The following is a 27,968-nucleotide window of genomic DNA, read 5'->3' as shown; positions in this document are numbered from 1 at the left end:
GTGAATGCAACATTCCCTGAGTGATGCTGCAGTACATCAGTCCTGAAGCAACACAAGATACAGATACACCTCTATTTGGACATTAAACCACACTAAGCTATCAATGTATTTATAATAACATTATCTTTTCAAGCATTTTTATATTTTAAAGGAGATTTCTTCACAAAGCTAAGTCCCAACAGAGTTTTTACCTATTCCTCCACCCTTCCACCCATCACTTCACATTTAGTGTAAACCCACTGTTGAACAAAATACCTCGCTGTGAGTACTACTGCAACACATAGGAAAAGCCCTAAGGGAACTCGGGGATTGTTAACAGTAATAGATAAAATTGAGTGGACAAAGGACTGTCCTTCCTATCTTTGAAATCATAGTGTAGGAGGGACAGCCTCTCTCCTTGACTGGAATTCAGACTCCTTAAGGGTGGAGTTTCCGTTTCTCATCAATCATGCTTGTATCCAATACCTTGTTCAGTCTGTCTGGCACAGAGAGTGCTCTGTTCTCCTTCATCAAATGAATTCCTGACTTCTGACAGGGATATTCTTATCCTGAGACCAAAAGCCAATACTAGGTAAGAGATTTTATTATTCTTCTAAATGGTTATACATTAAATAAAAGTAATAGTAATTGAATTGATCCTAAAACCACACCACAGTGTTTTGTTATAGGTTCTTTTAGATATATAGCTACCCTGCCTGACATCACTCCTAAAGACAACTGATATTTGGGTTAAGAAAAGACTGCTTTGTAATTTCTCCCTTGTGGATTTTAGGTTGAAACCCCTAAAAATGAAAACACGCAAATGAAGCACTTATCATATATTGCCCCTTTAAATACAGCAAAGATACTAAACCACTAATTTCATTTTTTTAATTTAAATGTTTAAAATTGTACATAGCCTTAGTATTTCCCAAATTTAGAATGCTTTTATATATATACTAACTCTTATATTGAACTATTCAAAAGTACTAAAGGTATAAAAATGGAATTGGAAATAAAACTGAAGAAACCATACATTTAAAAAAATCTAATAAGTCTTTAATTCTTCTCCTCAAATGTATAGTTTACTCTAGAAATATGTATGTGATATCATTCCCTAATGAGTTAGTGTCACAAATTAATATATATATATAATATTAAACATTTGGGTAATGTGTCCCATTTAGAAAATATTCTGTCATTCCATTTTTTAGAAAATAAGAATTTTTCTTGAAATTTGAGTCTAAAACAAAAGGAACAGTTTCTGAAACCCTTAAAGGGTTATCTTGTTCTAAAACATTACATAAGAAATTCAACTTTTTTACCACTCGAATCAATGAGCATAAATGAATCACGTAGTGAAAAAAACAATTATTTCTTAAACTGATAAATGTACTTTTGTAATCCTCCCAGCAAATATGGAAAGATGGTTGCCAAACAATCTAGATCTTTCAAAAATGGCTTCTCTGTCTTTTTCTTAACTTAGCACTTTCTTCTCTGTTCCTCGGAACCAAGTACAGGCAAACTCACAGAGCCAGCAATCCACAACCCCTGTTAATGTTTTACAAAGAGGGGAATCTTGAACGTACACTCAAGGCAGAGTCATCAACTTGGAGAAGCACCTTCTGCCAGTTTACTCTTAGAATCCAAGAGAATCCTCCACTTTGACCTGCAAATTTATTTCATCTTCATTATCTTTGGCTGTTTTTCCAACTATTGCGTGTCCGAGGGTTTGTGGTGTCTTGCTATTCTGAAGGATGATGTTTGCACTTCTGTTTCCAACTTTCATTGTTGCTTTTCAGTAAATCACAGAAGTGGGAAAATGACCATTCACAGAGAAATGACACTTTTGCCTCTGCCCCTGTGTAGTTTCATAAGGTGTTATAAATGTCAGGAGAAGGAATAGTGAATATTTGAACTGTTATCAAGAAAGAAAACGCACATTTGTATGATAATTAGCAGTTAGGTCAAGCATTGATTCTTGATATGAGAATAACTAGATTAATGATGGTATAGACAGAATTAAGATATAATCCTATAATTATGGTATAGACGGAATTAGGATATAATCCTGAGAAGAAAAATTCAGTTTGTGGACAACTGTGTCTTTATAAGGAAAGACAAATTTAACTCTAAATCATATTTGTAGCTGTAACTTGTAAAGAGAAAGTGCCAATGGTTGGGTGCTCAGTAAGTTATCTGCATTGATAGCAGGATTGACATTCAAGATACCTGTTTATATAATCATCAAGGTAAGCATTAAAAGCTCCAAAATGATGGTGCGGTTTATGCCAGTTTTTAACCAATTATGATGGCTATTGAGCTTACTAAAACATTGCTACAGTTCCATTTCTAGAGTAAAAATGTAAATAAATGATTGTGATGATATCAGTTACAGTAATGATAAGAATATCTACAATGGCCATTCTTTGTGTATGTGCACTTTTTGCCAGGCACTAAAGATTGTTTCATGTCACCCTTAATTCCGTTTCCAATTCTTTAAGTATTACTTAGCTATGCTGTTATAGATGAGGAAATTAAGTCTCAGGGATGGTTGGTTTTGTGCTGGAATATCACTATCAAGTATAAGAACTAGAATTTAAACCCTCCTTCCACTTTATAAATTATGTAAGCTACTTTAATTCCATTTATTCTGATAAGATTACACTTTAAAACATATGTATTACTCATATGTAAATTTATTACTGATTTCAGTCACCTCCTTTTTTCTTCCTTCCTTTTTATCTCCTGCAAATTATTTTGTCAAGGTAATATCTGAAAAATATACTGCCTAGCATGTAAATGACTATCCTTTAGTATCTGTTCTTTACTACAAGCCAATTGTTCTAATAGCAACAAGCAGTAAAGTATTAGTGAATTACCGCTTGGGATCATGAATTTTCACCTGCTGGACTATATTTTCTTCTAACTTTCTGTATATATATGTTGATCTTGTATACTTCAAACCTGTTTGCTAGCTATCACTACTCAAAAAAATTTTTTTTCTAACTTTTGTTTATTTGTAAAGCAGAGAGACAGAATGAGAGAGAAGCAGAGATGTTCCATGTATGATTCCACTCCCCACAATAGCTGGGTCTAGGAGAGGCTGAGACCAGGAGCCAAGAACTTAGTCAGGATTTACACTATGGGTGATGGGAACCTATCTGCTTCAACCATCACCTGCCACTTCCCAGAATGCACATTAACAAGAAGTTGGAATCAGAAGGGGTGCTAGAAGTCGAGCCCAAGCACTCCAACATAGGATGCATGCATTCCATGCATCATCTTAATCACTAACCAAATACCTAGCACTGGAGTATCTTCTTGAGTGAGATAGCTTATTTATACTATACATTGTTAAAATATTCAGAATCCATATTTTCTGCAGAAAATATGTTTTAGACCAAATGCAATTACTTTACGGTTAGCTTAAATAACAAAAAGATTAGAGTAACAAGATTGGAGGCTGAAGTTTTAAAGAATTAAGTAGAATTGTAAAGATTCATTTCACTTGTAAGAACGTAGGAGAAGAAAGATGAGCTACATAATTAATACTGCTTATAAAATGAAGAAAATGCAACATATGTAGCAATAAGAACACTTCATCTGAGCAGGTCTTTATGGAACAGACATTCCATGTTGTGCACATCCTTTCCCACAGTCATTGCCATGACAATCTGGTGTGTTTAGCAGTTGCTGCTGAGTAAGGGAGACTGTCTCTTCTGTGAGATCTCTGTGTCAGCCAGAAAGCACAGCAGTCTCATTTATGTCCAGAAGTAAGACATAATACATAAAATATACGAAATGTTAACATTTTTCTCCCGGATGAAGGGATTGCTTATTTCTCTGTCCATTTACATTTTAACATTTTAAAAGTCAGAAAAAAAGTTTTACAGTAGATTTTTTAGTTTTAGATTAAAATTCTTTTATTTTAGGAAATCTTGTCATTCTTAGGACTAAAATGACCACAGCTGATTATGAAAGCCTGTTATTGAATATTGGAATCAATTTTGATGAAGTGCCATCTAAGAATTCAAGACCATATTTAATTTGAAAAAATTGATCCTTCTTATCAAAAAAACATAGACCTAGCCAACTGCAGATTTAAAAGTATAACACTGGAGCCAGCGTCATGGCATTGTAGGCCACTGGCAGTGGCACCAGCATCCCATGTTTGTGCTGGTTTGGGTCTCATCTGCTGCACTTCTGATCCAGCTGCTTGCTCATGGCCTGAAAGGTAGCAGAAGATGGCTCAGCTGCTTGTGCCCCTGTACCCATTTGGGAGATGAAGAAGAAGCTCCTGGCTCCTGGCTTTACATGGCACAGGTTGTTGCAGTCACTTCGAGAGTGAACTAGCTGATGGACTATCTCTATCCACCTGAATTTTAAATATATATACATACACACACATACATATTTTCAGCCAGAAAAGAACCATCATTCATTCACCCATTTTAAGTCATGTTTCAAGTGCCTACCAATTGTTGGAGTCAAGAGATTCTCTGACATGTGGTGCCTATAGACTAATTTTAAAAGATAGCATACAGATGAATATGAAAGAGCAGAAAAGAATGCATTCTTGAAATGATCAATAATATATGAATATTAGTGCCAAAGTGAACTAGACCAAGATGGGAATTCTCCAGAATAGCTACAGGGAACACTAAAATAAAAGTGAAAGAAGCGATGGATAAGGAGTGGCAGAGGAGAGTACCTGTTCCATACACAGGAATAAAGACTGAGAACAGGAGCGAGAGATGGAGAGAGGATGAGAATGGTGAAAATTGCCTGCATGTTGGATAAGGTGGCTTAATTTCCACACAATTGTTTCTAGTTAGTGTGTGTTTTAGAGAAGAGTTAGCTAGGGCAAGTCATGTTGAGGAGGATAGTGGAATAGTTTGTGGGAAACAGAATTGTCAGAGGAAGGTCTGAAATTCAGTGATATTCGTAAGGTATGAATTGATAACACTGCACTGTGTATGTGAAGATATGCAATCAAATTTTACCATATTTATGAAGGAATAAATGGCTCAGTTGGTAATGTGCTGGCTGATAAAAGAAGGTTGGAAGCCATTTCCTTATGTTTGAAAGTAAGAACATGGAAATACTGGGAGAAAAAGAGCCTGAGAATCCTATGGAGAGGCTAAATTTTCAGTGGAATGTTTGATGAAAATAAAAGTGTTTTAAGTGTTACAGATGAGTTGTCATTGGAGACATGAAACCCCACTATTCATCTGGTTAGATAAATAATAAAACATTTGTTATTGGTAGGAATGAATAGAAAGATCAGATTGAAAGGGAAGTCATCCAGATTTAGAGATATTGTGTGTGTGTGTGTGTGTGTGTTGATCGCACATTCAGTAAGTGTGGAAGCTGACATCCTTAAACAGTTGATGTTAGTAATTACACTTGAGGAGTGGATTGAAGGGTCAGCAACAGGTGCTTTCTGGGGTTGGTTCATAAATTCCTGATTCACTTCTATTTTATTAGTATAGGCATGCATTTACAAATAAGATTTAATTGGCATAATAAGTTAGCATACAGTTGTAGGAATAATCTGAGGCTCTGATAAAGTTCACGCAAGTATTAGAACTTGTTTTCTTATCCTACAGGCCCCTGAGATTCAGTTACTTTCTTTAACCTATTTTCATTCTGTTGCTCAAGTTGTATAAATTCTGATCTAAAGATCAATGATTTTGTTCTCTTTGCAAAGTTCTCTTTGTTACTAAACACATCCCAGTGACTTTATTTTTTTATTATTGGGTTATTATTCATCACTTACTATTGATTGTTACTGAGATTGCACTATTTAAATCTGGCTATAAGATACTTGGCCTATGAGGGTAAGCAGGAAATAAGAACCATGTGTCTTGCTAACCAGGAAAAAGGAAAGAGAACAATTGTCAGGGACATCAGGATCTCACTGGACTGTAGACTCAGAGTATGAACTGCCTGGAGAGAAGGGAGATAGCTCTTAGGAAAATTTCCAAGCATTTTAGTATTTCCCACATGTCTCTTGAAGGAAAATAATGCTACGGTTCATGAGAAAATTTAAAAATCAGTTTTTTAAACTAATCACTTCATTTGACAAGGTGCAAGTTTATTACAGAAAATGAAAATAAGTCTTAGTACTAAATGGGAAAGTAAAAAAACATTTGTTCTGGAGAGCCTCCCAGACCTGAGGGGAAATAATTGCATGCATTGTGTGGTTGGAAATTCTGTGGGTAATGGCTATTACTTAACATTGCAGAGGTAGAGAATGCATCTCAATGAAGTCACTCCTTCTCCATAGTGTTTGAGGCATGATTGTCCACAGCCTTTGTAATTAGGTTTAACAGAGAAGGAGAACTATTGGTAAATTGGATAGCGGAATAAAAAATGCTGTAGGTGTTATCCATTGAGCTTCAAACTCATTGAAAAGAAATATCCTGGGAATAGCAAGCTTTTATATTCAAGGATATTTGGAAAGAAATTATGTGCGACTTATTGGGAAAGAAAAGATTTGATGAATATTTTTTTTTCCTTGGGTGGAATGAGTGCAAAGGTTTAATTGCAGAGAAGGCCAATAGATTGCAGCTCTGTTTTACAATTTGGAAGGCAATTTCTTAGAAATCTAAGAAAGCATAGTATGGTCCATCAGGTCAAAAATAGGAAAGAACTTAAGAAACATGAGAGAATGAGCATTGGGGTCATTTTCAAGCATTACCCCCCAGAGAATGGGAGCAATAAAGGGAAACTCCAGAAGATTTGGAAGAAGAGACTAGGTGATGTCCTTAGGATCAGCCATCTGTGTGAGCAGCAGAGCACTGCTCCACTCTGTCAGTACCGTTCTTGTATATAAAAGAAGAATCAGGTAAAGGGGTCAACTTGAAGTTGTCAGCGAGTTAAATTAAGAATTGTGGAGCAGGAATAGAATCACAAACTCTAGAAGGAAAATTGAATGTGAGCACACAAATCACTCAAAAGGAACAAAGTAGTAGATCCAGAGCGACAATTGACTTTGAATTTGAATGACAGACATCTTTTCCTCAGCTATTAAAAGGAAAGATGAAAATATGAATGTGCAGATGGCATGAAACTCTGATACGCATAAATTAGAATTCTATTTTTCTATAACTTAATTTCTGTGTGATAGCCCATTTAAATATGGTGATGGAAATATATCTTGAAGTTAAGATTCTCTGTCTTCCATTTTCTCACCCCATATTCCTCACAGGCCACTGCTAAGCTTCTGTCTGTCAGCCAGCAGTTCTGTGACCCTTCTGAGACATTCACAGAAACCCTGTTTTCACTGTCGTGCCATCATGGCTCAGGACTCAGAGCTGTTCTCAATACCGTTTGTCTAATCACAGTCTCAGACTCTGTGTGTAAAACCATGCCTGGGCTTCCATCATAAGCAATAAAGACCAGGGCCTATTAGATTCTGCAGAGCTCTGTGCACCTCCCCTCCTCTCCATCAGTCTCTTGCTGTTTGTCTAGAGGCCGCGCAGTAGCACTATGACATCTCTTAGCCTTTGTGAAGCCCTTACTATTTCTACAAATTTTTAAACCTATGTAAATTGTCAAAACACAGTCTCTGTTTTTGGTGAGATTTGGAAGTTTCCACCCCCCATCAAGCTTTCCCTGAAGCAATAAGCATAGGTAATCTTAGCACCTTAGATATCTAGTGGGGAGGAAATAGAATAAATTGATTATAGCTCCAAACATATTAAAATAGTACAAATAAAAAGAGGAGAACGAGAGTTTATTCATTACCTTAAGAGTGTCAGGCATTTCTTCATCCCATGGAAGTTTTGAAATGTAGGTATTGCTATCCTATGTGAAGGATTAAAAAACCGAGGTTGTATAAGATTATAGAATGTACCTGCTAGTCACACTAGCCCTACTGCTAGTCATTGGCGGAACCACTTTTCTCTGAACTGTACCCCCCCCCCAAAAAAAAAGGTAAAGCACAAGACAAAGCCACAATACTTGGGTTAGGTATTGGTTGGCTCTATATGAATGCTAGTGGAAATTAGATAGAGAATTAAAAGAGGGGCTGCTAGTAGCCAACTGAGAAAGCGTGAGAGCAAGAGTGAGCAAGAGAAAGGAAAGTTGAAGAAATAGAAGCTAATAATACTACTGAGTGAACCTCACTCAGAGATCATGATGTTTAAGAGCAGACGCTGTACATGACGAGCGAAACCAAAACAGAATCACTGATACATAAAACAGGTGGAACAGACTAGAGTTTCTATTCCAAGAAAGTGTAGTAGTCAGCGGCGATGGGCATGGTAATAATAGCCTTATATTTCTAAATAAGGAACAGAGCACTGAATTTGACATTGAATTGTTATTTCATGAAGTACCTGAAGGTGAAGTTTTAAACCATATTCAGATCAAGTTTTTTCTTATTCCTTTTTTAATTTTTATAGGAAAAGCAGACCAGACTTAGAGAGAAGGAGAGACAGAGAGAAAGATCTTCAATATGCTGGTTCACTCGCCAAAGGGCCACAGTGGTCACAGCTGAACTGATCTCAAGCCAGGAACCAGGGGCTTTTTCTTGGTCTCCCATGTGGATGCAGGGATCCCTTGGCTTTAGGCCATTCTCTGCTGCTTTCCCAAACCGTAAGCAGGGAGCTGAATGGGAAGTGAAACAGCCAGGACATGAACCGGTGCCCATATGAGATCCCAGCACTCACAAAGTGAGTATTTTTTAGCCAACTGAGCCATTGTGCCAACCCAAAACCAAGTTTTAAAACTGAGAGATCATAATTTCCTGTTTACTATATTCTTATTGCCATCTCTTATTTAATGAAATTGATCCTCAAGTGAGAAGAATAACCATGGTTTGATGACCTCAAAATGAACCCATAGATTGAAAGGATCAAATGTTGTTCATCATCATCAGAGGAAGAAGCAAAATGGGTCAAAGAAAGAAAATGACTTGCTAGCGGTGCAATGTCATTTCAGATGCAGACGTGGTCCCTTTGTGATCTTAGATGAAGAAATTGTTATATTTTTATAACCACTTGGCTTGAGAGGCTTAAGCAGGATTATGATCAGGTGTTTAGCATGGAATCTGGAACCTACCAGGAAATCTATAAATGGAACCTGCTTTTCCGACACCTTCATTTATTCAGCAGATATTTGTAGAGCAGCTAATTTTGTGCCACAGATACCACATTACTCAGGATAAGCTGCATAATGCTGCAGTAATGAAGACACTTCCCATTTCACTCCAACCCAAAACTCAGCTGCTTAAACACATCAAAAGTATACTCTCTCACCTGTCCAAAGTTTAGTTGGCTGTACAGGTTAACTCTCCTCCATATAGTGACCTTGATGGTTTCCCTGTTTTAACTCAGCAGTCCGAACACGGGTTCACCACAGGAGAGCATGAGCTACTCTGCTGGTGAATACTTCTCTTCCAAAGCGACATACTGAATCCATTAGCTGGAAGAAATCCTGTGCAGGGGAATAAAAGTGGAGTCTTATGTACCCCCAGAAAGAGAGAGGAAACTAGATGTTCACGAACACAAGGGAGGTTCACCACCCTTCAGCAAGACACCGGGTGCTTAGTGAACAAAGCAAGTGTGATTTATCATCTCATCAGGTTTTCAACCGCAATTGACATGGTCCTGAGAATTTAAATGTAGCATCCAAGAAGACCCATGTTTCTGCCAAGGCAAGGCAGGAAACTACATGAAAGAGATTACATTCCGTATGTATAAAGTTCTGTAAAAAATAGGAAAGGATAACAGTTTAGTATAAGTGACAAGTATGGAGAACTCAGAAATCCTCAATAAATATTTACTGAATGAATGTTAAGTGAGGAATGAGGAAATTCAGCTCTAAGAAACTAAATGGGAAAGGCAACAGAGAGAACAGATATAGGAAGAAAAAACACATGGAAACAGTTTATGCTTTTCAAATGTTCTGAATAATATTTGGGAATAAAAGCTGTTCTTGCTGTATCTACTGCTTCCAGTAAGCCTGGAATATTTCTGTGCTGGTCGCTTCTGCCATAGTGGGAGTGTGGAGGAAAGAATTCCCAGCCAAACCATTTCATTCTTACCTAGTCAAGAGTAGGGAAATTATTGGAAAGCTTGGATCCCGACTCATCTTCTGGAACATTTCATGATACATTAAGTTTTCTTGATTGGCAGCTATCAAACGTAAGTTGGGGAACATAGAAAAGAGGTGCTCATGCTGCTATAAAATATGAAAAGTGTTACAGGGTTAAGCAAAAGTACTGTGAATGAAATCTTATGGTTAGGATATTAGGGGGAGTAATTTCAAAACATTAAAAATGATGCATAGAGAAATATTTATTTAAAAAAGATTGGAAGTGCATCAAAAGAGGAAACATTTCTAAAACTCCCTGGAGTCAGTTTCTGTTAACATTTTTTATTAAAATCATCCCAAACTTTTTTCTAGGTAAACACATCTGTTTGTCTTATAAAAACAGCATATAATACTATCCTGTCTTTTTGTTTTTACTTAATAGAATTTTTAAAATATTATTAAATGTCATGAAATATACTTCTGCAATATTATTCTCAGTGACTGCATGATATTGCATCATATGCATGTGTCAAAATATGTTTACTTATTATTACACTAGACTGTTTACAGATAGTTGCCAATGTAAGCAATGTTGTGATAGACATAGTCTAGCTGAATTTCTGTGTACATCTTCATTTTATAGGGGCAAAATATATGCAAATGTTAAGGCTTAGAATTTACATAACCAAATTGCCTTCTTAAAGACTGTCTGTTTTCATTTCTCCCTCCAGTGGATGAGAAAAGTATTTAGGGGCAAGCATTTGGTGCAGTGGTTGAGCTGCCACTTGGGACACCCCATAACTGAGTGCTGGACTTGAGTCTCAGCCAGCTGCTATTCCAATTCAAGGTTATGGCTAACACATATGGGAAACAACAGATGACAATTGAAATGTGTAGGGCCTTGTCACTCACGGGCAACTGGATTTGGTTTCTGGATCCTGGCTCTCTTCTCTCTTTCCCTCTCCTTCCCTCATCTCTTAACTTGCCCCCTGTCCTCCAGTTCTCTTTCTCTTTCTTTGGTGAAAATAATTTTTTTTTTCTAAAAGAGTGTTTATGAGCTGTAACTGTACAAGCATGTTCATGGAAAACTGATTATACTATTGAATGCATGTTTGCTCTAAAGCTGTTAGCAGAAAGGGAAACTCAGCACATTATCTTCAAATCCTCCATTTTATATTTAGTGCTCCATGCTGAAGTCATACTTTGAGGGTTTCATGTTGGAGTTCCTAGAAAGAACTATAAGACAGATTCATATTCTACTAGAAAAATTTCTTAATTTTGTGGGTGCTGTGTCAAATCTATGAGTAATCCATTGGATATTTGGAATGAGTTCTTCATATGACAAAACATTGTTCTCTGACATTGAATGTCATCTGTGTCTTGTTATATGACTGTGACTAAAGATTTGTTCACATATTTAATGATTGCATGTTAGGTAATTTCTCATTCTTCTAAAAGGAAAGTTTAATGGTTTTCAACTAAATGGAATAAATCTATTAATTTTTAGTTTATTTTGAAAGTAGAGTTAAAGACAATCTTCCATCTGCTGAGCCACTCCCCAAGTGGCCATAATGGCTGAAACTGGGCCAGCCCCAAACTGTATCAGGGTTTCCCTCATGGGTGGTAAGAACCCAAGTCCTTGGGCCATCTTCTTCTTTCTAAGGCTCATTAGCAGAGATCTAATTTGGAAGTGGAGCCCATGGAACTCGAACCTACACTCATAGGACTTGCTGGTATCAGAGGCAGCACTTAATGTGTTAACCCACAACACCAGCCCCATAAATTGGCTATATCAACTTTGATTAATATAGATGAAATAATCAAGTATGTATTTATCAATATGTAACATACTAACTTAACCAAATAATAATTTAAGAACTATGTTGTGAGGAATATTTTTTCATATTTTACTTTTTCCACTCTTACATTCTCATGAATCAGTTTTGTCCAGCTTCCCTCCCAAGCCTTCCTTGTAATCAGAATAGAGACACCTTTGTAGGCATTGTACCTGTTTTCTCCCACCTGTCACCTAGAATTCAGTCTGCATGGCTTAGGTTACCCGACTTTGTGAAACTCCGTGATGTCTTCACTGGATGTCTCTTCAGCTATAAAAACCAACTGCTCTTAATGTGTGATAGCCACTGACTCTATTATTCTTGTTTTTTTTTTCTAAACTGCATAATTTCAGTAACACCCAGCACTTAGCATTGTAGGACCATGTCTTCCAAAATCATCACTAACAATATTTAATTCTTTTGCCTCCATTTTGGCCAGTTCCATCAAATTAATGTTAAAACTATCCAAAAGGCTAATGCTTCTTCCCCGATCAGTACTTTGTTCCAAATAAAGTAAGTGACAATGCCTGATATTATGAAAGACTTTATAAGGCACTTTGATATAAAAATGCTACATTTCTGAGGGGTAATTTGAAAAAAGAAAAAAAACTAACCTTACATTCAAGCATATATTATGATTTATATTAAAAGAGAAGGGATTCACACAAATCTCTTTTGTGTGCTTATGCAAAGTAGCTATTGAAAGTTTTTATCCACCTTTAAGAAATATCTAATGAATACAGTAGGGTTATAATGCATTTATCTTGTATAGAAACACTAAAAATTAGGATTCATAGAGCCTGCCAATTTGAAAATGCTCACATTGAAATTTTTTAAGAATTGTAGCCCCAAAACGATTAAACCTCCTCCCTACTCCAAACCACATCTTCTTTTAACACACACACACACACACACACACACACATCAGTAGGAAATATCTAAAATATATGATCTCTGGGGGATGCACAGCTAAAACTTTTGGTACTCAAAATGAAAAATTGAAAGAACAGAGTGGTTAAATTTCCCTATAGTGTTACTATGCCTCTTTAAAATATATTATGTTGTTTTCATTCCTTTCGTCTGAATGTTTTCAAGAGAATCAGGCTGAAAGAACATTTTTACAGATAAGATGGCAACTATTTGATGCGACTGAAGTTAGAACATGGTATATTCTTTACTACCAAACTGGGTAGAGTCTTTGTTCTTGCCAATAGCAGTAGTATATGTGAGAACAAAGCAAAAACTTCCCAATGGTACGTGCATGTAATACATATCATCTTAAAAAGTAAGGAACATTTTGCCATTGCATTTCTTATTACTTGAGGTAAATCAAACTGAGAGTGCTTAAAATAAATTGTTATAGAATACTTATTCTGTAAGATCTTAAAATTTCATAAGACTATAAATGCCACTTAAAATGTTAATTAGAAGATGCATTTGTTTTAATTTTTGATACTGAAAATATTGACTGAATCGTGAATTAACACATTTAGGGGTACAGATGTCATTTTTCTTGAGATTTCCTGAATGATGTAATTTTCATATTTCATATAGCAGTTTAATCAATTTACGGATTTATTTTACATAATTAGATGGTAAATGAGAAATTCAATCACTGATACATAGCTATTTCTCCATAATATAAAAAGAAACCTAGATACTGAATTATAAATTAAAAAACAAATATTTTAAGATATCTGGTTTACATCTGTCTTAAATAAGATAATTTGAAACAGTTTAATTAAATGCAAGAAATACTGAGATATTCACAACTGAAAATGTGAAAAGTTATTATATTTAATGTGATTTATTGGATTGAGAAATTTTTAAAAATGTTTTAATTTCATTAGCCTGTCACTGCAAAGAAGACAGATAAACTAAACAAAAGATAATTCATACTTTTAAACATTTCTATTGAGTGAATTATCCTTATTATGCTTATTTGTTGAATAACCGCCACTCCTAAGTTAATACTCGGCAGATTCAGGCTCAGACCTAGCCCTTTTTGATGTAGTAGTAATTCCCTTCAGTTATTTCAACTGCAAGATTAGTGAAGGGCTCTGTAATCTCACTGCCTAAATTGTGTGTTCCTTGTGGGCACACAGTCACTGGGTCAGTAAGGGAAGGAGTTATTCAGACCCATGAAACTGAAAGGCATCTTTGCTTCACTCTCTTGATCAGTAGAAAATTACCCTTTAAAAGTTAGTCTTCTTGAGGGTTGTGGGAGGGCCGGGGGTAATCCCAGTGCCTATAAAACTGTATCATATAATACAATGTTATTACCAGTAAAAAAAATTTATGCAGAAAAAAAAGTTAGTCTTCTCAAAAAAAAGATTTAAGTGAAAAATTAACTATTTTAGAAAAAAGGAAAATTCAGTATACTTTCCATAAGCCAACCTAAAAGTGTGAAAAACACAACAGATTTTTCCTTTAACAAAAAGTTACAGAGCCTTGAAACTTTCATATAACTGGATTTTGATAAGAGAGAGGTTGGTAGAGGTGAAGACTCTGTGTGCTGATGTGGTGGGGAGAAATCTATCTGAATGTCAGAAGCTTCCGTAGACAGCAGTAGGCCCTGCAAAGAACTGCTACTCTAAGAAATAAACCATTTTTCCTTGCATATTCCCTAAGATAACACATGATATGTTTTGTATGTTTGTTTACAGGGAGCATGATAAAGATCCAGAGAGTTTTTTTAAAGTATTAATGCATCTTAAGGACTTAGGACTCAATTTCCACGTTTCTGTCCTTGGAGAAACATTCACTGACGTCCCAGGTACCTCTTCTCTGTTTTCTAATGAGTGTTTTTATAGATGGCATAAGCTCTACAACTTTAAGTATTAATTTCCATGTTTCCCTTTGTTGGAATCATCAAGATGAGCACTGTTAACCAAAAGATTATACGATGGCATTAAAGTCTGATTCAATTAAAAAAATACTTAAGTAAGCATTCTTTGATTTAAGTTGAGAACGTGAAGTCATCTCTTTTATCAAATATAGTTTATACAACACATCTTAATATAAATAAGATATATTGCTTTAGGCATATTAACACTTATCGGAAAGAGAGGATTTGTAATTGGATATACAACCTCTCACCTCTGGGGTCACTGGTTTGAATCCCACTCTCACTGGTAATGGCTGGAATCCATTACCATCTGTTGGGTAGGCTGTATAAAGCATTTTGGCATCTTACTTATTATGTGGAATGGGCTACAGTTCGTATCGTGTTTGCTACTATGCCATGTTTTTGTGTGTTTTTTTTTATTGAACTTGAGAAAGACAAAAATTGGAATCGATTAGAAGCAGGTCCGCTTATTGATAACACCACAAGGAATCCATGCAGAAGCATTTCCTTTTACCCTGCTGCCTGATCAGCTCTGTAAAATGGGCATTCTACACCTTCCACAGGCAATGAAAGGTTCATGATTTTTTTAAGCACTGTATGTCCAGCTTTGTTTAAAAAGCAAATATACAGAAAACAAAAGCTCAGGAATGACGTTTGTTCATAATTCTTGTGGTCCACCTCTAGTTTGCACTCACCGAGCAAGTGCAGGTCAGTACAAAGCTAAACCTGTACCTAACTCATAACCCGGTAGCCTCCTTCAGCTGGCTTGCTTTACAACCTCTCCAGTTTATAGAAAACAACTTTTCTCAGTCCCTCCAAGCTTCTTTAAATGTTTGGACATGTGCTTGTTTACTTCTATTTTGTTCTTTTTATTTCAACTCATGGTGTTCTCTTTCAATATGAAGCTTTCCTATAGTTTCTCAGTATCCTATACTTTTTCTTCTTTACTTTTTTTAAATTATTCATTATATATGCAAATTTGATAACTTTATCTCACACACATAAAGTAGAATATAGTGGATATGGACCCAGCATGAAAGCCTAGTGGCTAAAGTCCTCACCTTGCATCCATCATGATCCCATGTTGGTGACAGTTTCTGTCCTGGTTGCTGTGCTTGCCATCCAGCTTTCTTTTTGTGGCCTGGGAAAGCTTCACTCATGTGGGAGACCCAGAGTAGATTCCAGACTCTTGGCTTTGTATCAGCTCAGCTCCAGCAATTGTGGCCACCTGGAGTTAATCAGCAGACCGAAGATCAATATTGGTGCTATGAAGATTTGGGCTATATCTCAATTGTTTTTCTCCATACTTCAGAACCCAATGTGTTGCCTAACACAGAGCTAGTACCTGTGAATAGTTGTTTGTTTATTTATTATTTATTTGTTTAATAAATGAGTAGAAACAAGGTAAATTCCCTTCCTCCAAGGAATTTCTAGTTTTGTTGAGAAAATATTATTTCTGTATAAGTATAGGAAACAAGCGTAAGATAACACAATTACATGTTAGTACTGACACGAGACACATGAAATGCTAGCTCTTGAATAGCAAAAAAAATATTCAGATAGTCTAAAAGGATAAAGTAATTCCAAAATGGGAAATGACATAGGCAGAGCCCAACCATTTTGAACCTTTATTTAAATGATAGAACAATTTTAATGATTAATGCTATGAGATCACTCATCTGAGTAGGACAGGTGATTCTGTCCTTGGTATTTAGTGAACACCTACCACACATAGACAAAGGCAGGTACAGAGGATCTTGCTTATTAAGGTAAATTGGAAAAGGTGAAGGAATAAGGAGCCGAGATCTTGGATAAGGAAAGCGTATGAGATGACTTGTATTTCAGGAAGACATCTTGACAGGATATATAAACATAATTGCAGGAAGACTCTCCTGGGGTCATCATTTTGTGAGGTAATAACAGAGGGACACAAAATGCTGTATTAGAAAGAAGTTTTGCAGGAAAACATGCAAAATAATTTGGTAGATGGATGGCTGCCAATAAAGAAGTAAAGAAAAGTTCAACTCATTTGCAAGGCTGGTAAGTTGAGTTTTATCTGTGCCAACTGTGAGGCATTTGTGGATGGACTGGGAAAAGGGGCTGAAGAAAACCCTAACATAAGGCTTCTTACCCAGATTTGCCATTGGGCATTTGTAGACCACTACTACAAAGAAGACTAAATTTTTTACTCCAGAGGCTTTGTTCTTCTGATCACAGCTCTCCATTCCACACATTGACACTGAACTATTTAAGGCAAAGTGGAATGTGAAACAAGTAGGGTTCCAACTACCTAGTGTGCAGTAATTCCTGGGCCAGTCTTATTGTTTACTTTGTCTTCATTTCAACTTCATACTTACACTATGGCAAGCACAGGCTGTGATGACCAGGATTCAGTCTGCCTGCAGAAACTCTGTCATGGGCAAACATATATAACTAGCAGGTAACTAGGATGTTGTGAAATATTAATGGAGTGTTATGGAAGCCTAGCCAAGGATAGCATGTTATCTGTGTACATGCTGTTCCTACTGTCAATCTCAACTGAGGCTCCCTTCTGTGTTACTCACTGCTCCATCTCTGTCATTTCAAATGCAGTCCACTCTTCATGGCCACAGCACTTCACCTTGCACACAGGAGGAAGCCAAGCCTAGAAGGAATGAATGAGCCCAGCCACTTTCAGGTTATGTCCTTAGACAATCATTTTCTTAACCTTTCCTCCCAGTAATTCCTAAAAATGCCATTCCTATCACCCTCTTTTTTATTGGGTGTTTGTTTACAACTCCGTTTCCAGGCATTCTTAATATTTATAAATGCTCAAAGCCATTTGGCAATATTATCTGTTTAACTCTCGGTGGCATCCTGTTCAGTAGGGAACAGGAAAGAAACTGAGGCACAGAGGAATTCAGTTAGATCTCACAGCTTAATAATGTTGTAACCACTGTTAGGCTGGCTTTTCAAGTTCCTGTCTTCTGATCCAACTATTTGTCTCAGTGTTACTTTCCCCCAAATGATCATCCAGTATTCCTAATCTGTTATCTAGCTCTACCACACACACACACACAAAATGGTTGCCTGGAAGATAATGTGTTTCTTTGCTTGTTCTCTCTTACTGTGCTTTATGAGCATATCTCAAACCCAGCGTATAAAGACACTTTCTGTACTGTATAATACAAACCAGGACAATCAACACCATTAGTATGTGTAGGGAAGTGGTTTTTCAAGAAGTAATTGCAGTTATTATTATGCCATAAATAGCAACTTTTATTTCAAGTTTGGTTCTTACCTGATTCTTTGACTAGTGATTTCTTGTAGTGCTTGTGCCAACAAGTTTTACTGCCCTTTGTGATAGCACCAACAATCAGCATTAAAATTCTCTCAAAAATGTTCTAAAGCAATGTTGTACAGTCTCCATATTGTTAATTACTTTCAAGTAAGTATGATAAGTTTTCCTATAAAGAGCAGCAAAATCAAGATCATCTCTTATAATTTGCGACTGTGTACAAAGGAGAAGAAACAGGAAAGTTCTTGGTTTCCCAAAACCTCAAAGCTGAACACTACAGCTGACACAGATATTGTGTCATCCCTAATCACCACCATGCTTGTTCAACAAATGTTTATGTTAAGTTTTTATTCGTTTTATTTGAAAGATAGTGAGACAGAGATCTCGGATATGTTGGTTCACTCCCTCAAATGCCCACCATAGTCAGTGCTGGTACAGGCTAAACTCAGGAGCTGAAAATTCAGTCCAGATCTGCTATATGAAAAGTGGGGACACAAACACTCGCCAAGTCCCTTTGGAGCACATCACCTTCAAGAATCAGGTTGGGAAGCAGAGATGGAACTCCCAACAGAAGAACATGCCTATCTCAGACAGCAACTGTATTGTGGCATTAAATGCCTGCTGCAGTCAAGGCATTCTTGTTTTTTAATTTTTTAAAACATCTTCCTGTTCCAAACTCTATGCTAGACCTCTAGAATGAAATGGTGAATAGTGTACAAGTATTCTGTGACATCTGCAATTTGCTCTCCCACGCCAGCTTTTTATTCATCATTTACTGGAACATTTTTCTAAAATACTGGAACTGACATTGCTTGAGCACTGAGCCTGTCCCATATACTGTTGTGAGCCCTTTCTGCATTGCTTCATTTCGTCTGCTGAGCAGCCCTGAAAACTGGGTACTATCAGAATTACCATTGCACAGTTGGTAAAATTATGGCATGAAGAAATTTTGGCACTTGCTCAAAAACAACCAGCCAGTGACTTCAGAAGCCATCATTCAAACCAGGTCAGTAACTTCCAAGGCCAATACCTAAACTATGTTCTGTATAGAAATCCACAGAGCCTTCCCTTTTTTATAGCTGAGAATGTAATAGTAGGTGATTGATTGATAAGGCACCATTAGTAAAAATGTGGCCCCTCACATGAAATCATTTCCACTTTCTCAGAAGGAAGGGTGAAAAAAAAAAGCTCAATCCTGTTTCTTAAATGTGTGCCTTCTACCTTTGATGTTTAAGTGGGTTCCCTCCCTCTGACTTCCTCATGAGAAGTCAGAAGCAACATGGAATGAAAATACATCCCAAATAATTCTTGGCACATACTCAACGGTCAATAAATACTGTTTGAATGAACAAATTTGAAGAGTTGGGCATGATAAAATAGTAAATTTGCCTACCTTATTAAGATATGAAAAAACACACACTGAAATAATTTACAAACATTGAACAGTTAATGAGTAAAACAATGGTTACATTTTTTGGACAGTCTTAAGATTTAATCAAGTTTTAAGTGATTTTTATACTGTTTCCTGTTTGTCCTCATGACCTTGTTTCAATGTAATTTTTTTCTATCCTTTTCTCATCTTTCCACAAGAATAAGCTGGAGTATGATAAGGTAACATGATAACAGACGATCTTACAATCCCTAAACCTATTTTGTAGACACTACATGTTTATCGCAGAGTGGAAGTGTTCTGTTTATTATAGTCACTCAGAGACCCAAACTGACAGAGAAACCCAAGCAAACAGCATCTCCTAAAGTACCAGTTACCATACCAGAAAGGCAAGAAAGCTCAGGAGCTTCCATGATCAGCACTTGAGTCATCCGAATTAGAAGTGGTAGTATGAGGTTTCACTCCTGGCCCAGAACTTGTCCCAAGGCCCTGCCCAGTCCTGAGGATGACCAGGAAATGCAGTCTTACTTTGTGCCCAGAATGGAGGGGAACAGAAATATTGGGTGAACCAGACTGTTGAATACCACAGTTCTTTAATGTATAAATCATAACCCATGCCTATTGAGAGCGAAAGCCAACTCTCTCCAAAATTTCTGCTTCATTTGGGAAAAGCTACCTCAGGTGAATAAAGATCCCTTCAATATTAGAATATGGCCTACAGTTCCTTTGCTGTTAACCAGCTAGCTGTTAACTGAAGAACAAGCAGCAGTTGTGTCCCATAAGGCACAGTCAATAAGAAATGGAAGTGGTTTCTACAAAAGTGGCCTTAATTATCTCTTTGGGGTAACTTAGCCTTCTCAGGGGGTCTTCTGCCCAGCAGGCCCCAAAACCACGGAGGGGTGAGGCGACAGTGCTCTTCTGCAGCAGAAACACTGAGACCAACAGGTGGTGAAGAATGTCTGTTTGAGAGAAGTCACAAGCTTATATAGGAGAAGGGGGCAGCAGATGGGCGGTACCGATAGTACAACAACATTGTGATGGGCTAACAGATATGTCTGTCTCTCTGGACCCTCCAATGAAGTTAAAAGTCAGAAAGCACAGGATATTGTATATCAGAGTATGATCTTTACCTGCTGAAAAGTAGGATGAATGTTACAGTTGATTTCCTAGAATGGTTTACAAAGGAAGTCTTAGCAGAGTAGGGAAGAGAGACCAGGATATAGCCCATCACTCTTGTTGCATGCCCAGGGATCAGGCCATGTTGGGTTCTGTTAGCCAAGGGCACAGGGTGCCATGTGCCTATGGCCTCCCATATGGGCTAGGCAGGTGAAGATCCAGGAGTGATCTCTAACATGGGACTTTGAGATGCTTACAATGGCTGTCAGCCAGGGAAGGTCCCTCCTCCCTGTGAGGTGTTTGGCAATGTCCAGAGACACTTTTGCTTGTTCCAATTGCGAATAGGAGGGTGATACCCTGATATTTAGTAGGTACAGACAAAGATGGTGCAAAACACTTCACAGTGCCTATGACAGCATTATCCAAACTATAATCTCAATAACATCATGACTGAGAAATCTGTTTTGCAGGAATTAAAGTCAGCAAAGTGGGTTTGGGGCTGAGTCCCATAGCTAGGTTAACCTCGGTAATCCATCTGTGCAATAAAAAGACGATGATGGGAAAGGGAAATAATAATAAAACCTCCTGCCCTAACCACTTCAGTGAGTTCTAATGAGAATCTCAGCACAATTAGATTATTTGGAAAGAGTGCTTTCGAAACTGCCGTGCAGAGTATGTAAGACTCAGAGATTTCTCCTCAGAATCTTTCATGCATTTTGGATCCAGGAAAGACATTAATGGTGCTGCATCTTCAAAGTTCATTTTATTTTGATTCACAAGTATATTAAGGGCATTCTGCCACATCACATGTCTGCAAGCAGTCATCTTGTTACAAATAAACTCAAAGGGCTAGAAATTCCTCAATGCAAATGTTGGAATTTGGGCCAGATCTCATGACAAGGTCACTGTGTTTGCCCTCGAGCTGATTAAAAAGAAGAAGTAAATGCCTAAGATATCACAAACCAATGGAATGTTTTTGTATAATTTCCCACAAATGGTAATTCTAAACAAAATACTCTTTTCTGTGAACGGACAGAGCCTTACATGAGGTCCCATCTTTAGATGCTGCAGACATGCTAAAGGTAGGCATTTCCTTAAGGAATGTTGCTAACTTCAGAGTTAGGTGGCCAAAATGTTACAGAGAAACTAAAAACCAGAACCATGGTTTTGATAGACGTCCTTCTAGTTCACCTTTGAAGTTGGGAACTGTGTGTGGAGGACTTTTGGTTAATATCTGGCATGAATATGGTTATGACTGTGATCTCAGCAAGTTTCCGATCTTAGCTCTGAAATGTCGGATGATTATATAACATTTCCCTACCCTCTCACTCTGCTCTCAGCTGCTCTCTCATTTTCAGCAGAGCAGTTAGTAGGGAAAAACAGTAGGAAGATTCTAGGAATACAGATCACTCGTGCCAAATTATTACAAAGGTTTAAAATTTTGCTATAAGAAGAGTCCAGCAAAAGGAAAGTTATCAATATATTGATCAATGTTGAATTATCAAAATATTGTGAGATGAAATAAATGTAATAGGAAAATTCAAATAAACTTATTCACTCCAGACCACACCATTCCCTAATCCTTCCCCCTCTTTTTTTTGTTCATTTTATCACTATTTGTTCTATTAACTTAAAACTATTTTACTGAGTTCCTATTATGTTCTGATATTGATTAAATTTTTGTGCCAAACACAAGTTTTTCCCCTCTGGAATCTTACAGACTGGTGGGGATGGCATAAGTGTTTTATAATTACACTTTATGATAACATGTCCTGGTTTATTTTGTAACATTTTAAGCAATTTGGAATATATTATCTCATAATGCTCATGAGCAAGTCTTACAGCAATCTAGTTACGTAAATCATCACACAAGTATTAACATCTCATTTTGAGCTGATGGAAATGCCTTCCGTTACCTCAATTTTAGCATTGGGGATCTGATGTAGATTCTCAACAGACAAAACCGCTTTTACATGATTCTTAGAGCCAGACACATGCTATATATATATATATACTTTCTCAAGATTATGGTTTGAAAGGTCAGTTTCCCAATATCTGTCATTTGAGAGGCAGCAGCAGGCATTAGGCCTGGTTGTTATGGTGCTGCTTAAGGTGACTGCACTACTATATCCAAATGATTGGATTAGAATCCTGACTCCAGCCTTAGTTCCCACTTTCTGCTAATGCGTGCCTGGGGAGGCTGCCAGTGATGGCTAAAGTCCTTGGGTCTTTACCATCTTTTAGTAGACCTGGACTGAGTTCCCAGCTCCTGGCTTTGGCCTTGCTCAGCCCTAACTCACACTCTCTCTCATTTTCTCATCTCTCATCTCTCTACCTTTGAAATAAATAAAACTAAATTTTTAAAACCTTAATGAAATTCAAGCTTCCAGTCCTTTATTAAAATGAACACAAGAAAAATCAAATACAATGGGAAAAGTGAGAAAGACTTGAATAAAAGTAGTCATATATGTTCCTGACAGGAACAAATAACTACTATAAAAATGATCTCAAGATACTGTATTAATTTAACAAGATATCTGTTAAAGCATACTAATGTTACTTCATGTATCTTTTTTATAGAGTTATTTATTTTCATTAGACAGATATACAGAAAAAAAGAAGAGACAAAGAGAAAGATCTCTATCCACGGATTCACTCCCCAAGTGGCCGCGATATCCAGAGCTGAGCTGAGCTGAAGCCAGGAGCCTCCTCCAAGACTCCCAGGCAGGTGCAGGGTCCTAAGGCCTTGGACCGTCCTTGACTACTTTCCCAGGTCACAAGCAGGGAACTGGATGGGAAGCAGGGCTGCCGGGACACAAGCCGGCATCCATACAGGATCTTGGCATGTGCAAGTCAAGGACTTTAGCCACCAGGCCCTCAAATCATTTATCTTTTACAAAGTGGTCCTAGAATTCAAAGCAGCAAGTGAGTGGCAGGTCGTAGGAATCACATGCGAAAAAAACCATGTAGGATAATATGTCTCACTAGATTCAGAACATGCGTAAATTAGTAGCTTTCCAAACTCAAAACCATGGAAGCATGAAAGTGGGCAGGAGGGAAGATTCAGAAATAAACTCAACCTGTATATATGTGTAATACCCAATAAACCTAAGATAACAGCATTTAACAATGTAATTATTCCAGCCATAAAATGTAACATAACTGAATAAAATTAATAGTGTCTATATAATAAAAACAAAACAAGTTACATGTATATTTTAAGCACTCACATAAATATGAACATAGACAACATATGCTTCTTGTATGAATAAAACTGAACATATAAGAAATGAGGCATATGAGTATTTTCTGGATGGCTATTATAAATAAAAGTTTGCAATAGCATCAACACATTATAAGGACAATAAATTACTGGAAAGCTAGGCTTTTATTCTGATATCTCATTTTATATCACAACAGTCCCCTCAACAGGTATAATTATTCTCCCCTATAGACAGATGTAGATGTGAAAGCTCAAATTAAATAATTTGCCCAAGGTCACACAGATAATAAACAATAGAGATGATGCTATCAGAGGAACTAGATACTAAGTCAGATTTTAGGGGGGAAAAAACACTTTAGCCCTATCATTAATTAAATAAATGCTAAGAATTTATGAGAGAGCAGTTGTGTTGGCCAAAGCAATAAAAGTAGAGGCACTATCATAACTAAGACGCCCTGACTAGTGAGACACCATCTGTGTATATGATGATGGCTATGTAAATTATTTTTCCTGAGCCATATGAATTTCTGTACCCTTTGTTTGACTCAGTAATTTCACACCGAATAGTGTATCCTGTAGAAATAATCCCAAGAAAGAAAAACACCGATAGTCACCTTTGCCTCAATCCCTTCTCTTCTACTCCACATTCAATAAGTTACTAATATCCTATTCATTGTTCACCCCATACTCACCGTTTTTCTCCTGCCTCCTGTCCAATTCTTGCTCTTATCTTCTGGGATTTTATTTCCTACCATGACTTCAGACTGGTCTCCCAGCCTCTGTACGCTTTGCTACATCCACTAGCTATTAGATATTGTTTCTAAACCCAAATCATCCAAGAAGGTGATCACGGTAACATAATAACAAGTACCTGTCTCATAGGTTTTCTGAAGAATGAACTTAATTTTCCTTTGTGTCAAGTGAGAGTCTTCAAAATCCAACTCTGTCCTAATTCTCTGTTCCTTTTGCCATTTTCTAAATACATCTGCACACCTACCCACCTTCACATCTTGCATTATCTGTTGCTGAAATTCCTCCCACCCTTCCAATGTGGGCGCATTCATACCCTTTCTCCACCTGATAAAATCCCAATACCAATGTTCCTTAGTGCATCTCCCTTTTCCTTTCGCCTTCCTTTCTGTATCGCCTCATACATGCATTCATTCTCTCAGCTGCAGAGCACACTTAGCTGCACAACTGTCACCCAACTGCCATTAACAGTTCTATGATGCGACTGCCAGAGAACACTTTGTAAGTGAAGAAGACAATTTTTAAAACAGAGTCAGCTACACAAAACAGGGTGAGCCCCATCCTAGCTGCCAGGGCCAAGCTTCCCAGCCCTAGCTCACAGAAAGAACTTGAAAGTGTATGTTTCCAACTCAGCGCCTGACAAGTTCTCCTTACTTCCTCCAGGAAGGTGCATTTACTCTGCTGCTATCCCTCCCTCCCAAATGCTCCTGAGATGCAACAGACACAAGTGATAACAACTCGCTCTGATTCTTTAGTGTATCCAGAAAAATCAGCCTTTTTTCTATGGTCACTCCCAGGCATGCCATCTTCTGGCTTCAAGTCTACTCCTGCTGCTTCTGTAAAAGGAGTATTTATCATTTCTATGGAAAATAGAAGATTCCAGACATCTCTCAAAGCAAGATCATTTAGCCATTCTACCAGGGGGAAGAACATGACGATAATATGTTCTGGAACAAAACTCCCAAAACATCTCTCATGAAACTGTTCTCTAAAGTCATAACTGTGAAAACATTGCTAAGGAAAAAGCTCTTTCATTTTCATAGACTGTGCTCAAACTATATGAGAAATGTGCATTTAGGGTAAACACAGGAAATTCATTAATGAACTAATGGGAAAAATGGATATTAACAGATGAAAAGGAAATTGGAAACAGATCCTAATTTGAAAAACTATAAAGGCCTATCTGTGTTATGGTTGATAGAGAGGAGATCTTTGTACATTGCTTTGGTGATTTCCTTTTGAATTCTGGTAGTTGTATATTGTCATGATTTGGAGTGTGGTTACATCAAAACGTTTGGCCCAGTAAGGGATGGTGGTGGCAAGTGCCCCTCTTCTCCCTTCCTCCCCCGATTTAGCATTGTCCAAGTTTCCTGCAGCACTTCTAATAGGAGTCTGATAGAAAGTAATGCTGCAAGGAATTACTATCTGGCTCTGACCACTGAGCTTTTCCAACTCTATCTCTGCTCACCTAACTTGTTCCATCTTAAAAAAATGGAAACCATCAATATGCTAGCATGGAATGAATCCCATCATGGAATTTAGTTCCAAAGTTCTAGTTGCAGCTTTGCCACGTATTGACTATGTGATCCAGAAGCCAGGCACTTTGGAGGGCAGGGTTCCTCAATTTTTAAACTGAAGCATATAATCTCACTCCAAAAGAGATTCCACACTTTCTGAAGTGTTTACTCTGAAAAATTGTAATTTTCTCAAAATGCATTTTTAGCATTAATCTTTATGGAAAAGGCAGGTTTACAGAAAGGAGAGACAAAGATCTCCCATCCACTGGTTCACTCCTCGAATGGCCACAATAGCCAGAGCTGAGTCAATTTGAAGCCAGGAGAGTCTTCTGAATTTCCTACGCAGATGCAAGGTCGAAGGCTTTGGACTGTCCTCTACTGCTTTCCCAGGCCTTAAGCAGGGAGCTGCAAGGGAACTGGAGCAACCAGGACAGAAACTGGTGCTCATATTGGATCCTGGCACTTGCAAGATGAGGGTTTAACCATTGAGTCACCACACCAAGCCCCAAGATGCATTTAAACCTCACCATTCTGATCCTGAGCTGCACCCCTGCACCGAACCCCCATCCTCAGGCAGTTGAGAACTATCAGCCTAAGCCAATCACAGTTACTCCCGATACCTTAATGTTATGTTTTTGATCTTGAAAAACCTGATAGTTCCGACTTTATCAGCTGCCTTCCCAGCCATCAATAAGTATAGTCTTCTTGGTATGGCTTTCCTAGTATGCCTTCATGTATAGCATTTAGCCGCAGTAGAAATATTCTAAGATCCCAAGTAGATATCTAAAACTATGAAAAGTACCAACTGTGTATATACTGGTTTTTTTTTCAGTGCACATACACATTCCTAAATTCAGTGCCTTTCCCATCTTAGCTAAGCATTTGTCTTACATTGAGGCTGTAAATTTTCATTTGGCAAAACCATCATGAATGACTTTTTCCTCACAATTTATGTATAGAAGACCCCATTCTTACTATAAATTTTAACAAGCTTTGCATGCATGTTTTTTCTTCCCTTATTACATAGAATACTATGATCTTTCCTTTAAAGAAAGCATTTTATGACTTCTTTTCAGCATATTCAAATTATCGCCATCACTAGTCACGTGCTGTGGGACCATTATTAAGTAAAATATTTGAGCACAGGCACTGCATTTGACAGTCTGTCAGATAAGCCAGATGGCTACTAAGTGATTGGCAAGTAGACTGTGTTTACCACTAGATCAAGGGAATATTCACCATTTAGGCAGATTGGAACAGGATAGCAGGAGATTCCATCACGTGGCAGCATGCAGTTTATAACTTATGAATAACTTACTTCTGCAATTTCCAACTTAATACTTTGGACCTCCGCTGACCATGGATAACTAAAACCACCAACAATTAAGCTGCACATATAGGAAACTGCTTTACTCTTTGTAGCTTGACTTTAGTCCTTGCTTATGTGTCAGTGTTCCTGAAGGGAGCTCACACATCAGCACCCAGAAAACCTCCCTTCTCCTTTACTTGTCAAATCCCAGTCCAACTGCCAAAACTCATTTCAGCAATTTTTTTTTTATCTCTCAAATATATACTGCAATGGCCAGAACTATGGTACAGTGGGTTAAACCACTACCTGCAGCATTGGCATCCCAAATGTGTGGATTTCCAAGTCTGGAAATTGGTGCCAGTTCCAATTCAGTCCTGCTTCTTGCTCCGTTCCCTGCTGATGTGACTGAGAAAGCAGCAGTGGGTGGCCCAATTTCTTGTGCCCCTGGACCAACATGGGAGATCCAGATGAAGCTTCTAGCTCCTTTCTTTTTGCTGCACTGCCCCAGCCTCTGAGCCATTTGGGAAGTGAATCAACTGATGGGTTTCACTATGTCCCTTCCCAGATCTCTAACTCTACCTTTTCAAATTAATAAATTTATATAAATATAACCTTATATATTCAAACCTTCTTTCTTTAACTACCCATGAGATTTTGTTTACATTTAGCAGTGTATA

The 27,968-nt window shown here is 37.5% G+C and overlaps 1 protein-coding gene across 5 annotated transcripts in view; it reads left to right on the top strand.

Annotated features, from left to right (window-relative positions):
• GTDC1 (glycosyltransferase like domain containing 1) overlaps window positions 1–27,968 on the top strand; it is a 275,754-nt gene that overhangs the window by 233,598 nt on the left and 14,188 nt on the right. For 4 of the 5 annotated variants that reach the window (XM_040971529.1, XM_040971530.1, XM_040971534.1 and 1 more), the window contains one exon: window positions 14,528–14,637. The exons of the other annotated variant lie outside the window; for it this stretch is intronic. In XM_040971529.1, the coding sequence (XP_040827463.1) occupies window positions 14,528–14,637 (110 nt within the window). The remainder of the gene's footprint in view (window positions 1–14,527; window positions 14,638–27,968) is intronic. 5 annotated transcript variants of the gene reach the window in all.

The sequence above is a fragment of the Ochotona curzoniae genome, unplaced genomic scaffold, assembly GCF_017591425.1.
Source record: "Ochotona curzoniae isolate NIBS_2020 unplaced genomic scaffold, NIBS_Ocur_1.0 contig_2210, whole genome shotgun sequence".
Taxonomy (NCBI): domain Eukaryota; kingdom Metazoa; phylum Chordata; class Mammalia; order Lagomorpha; family Ochotonidae; genus Ochotona; species Ochotona curzoniae.
This window is presented reverse-complemented; position numbering and strand designations above follow the sequence as displayed.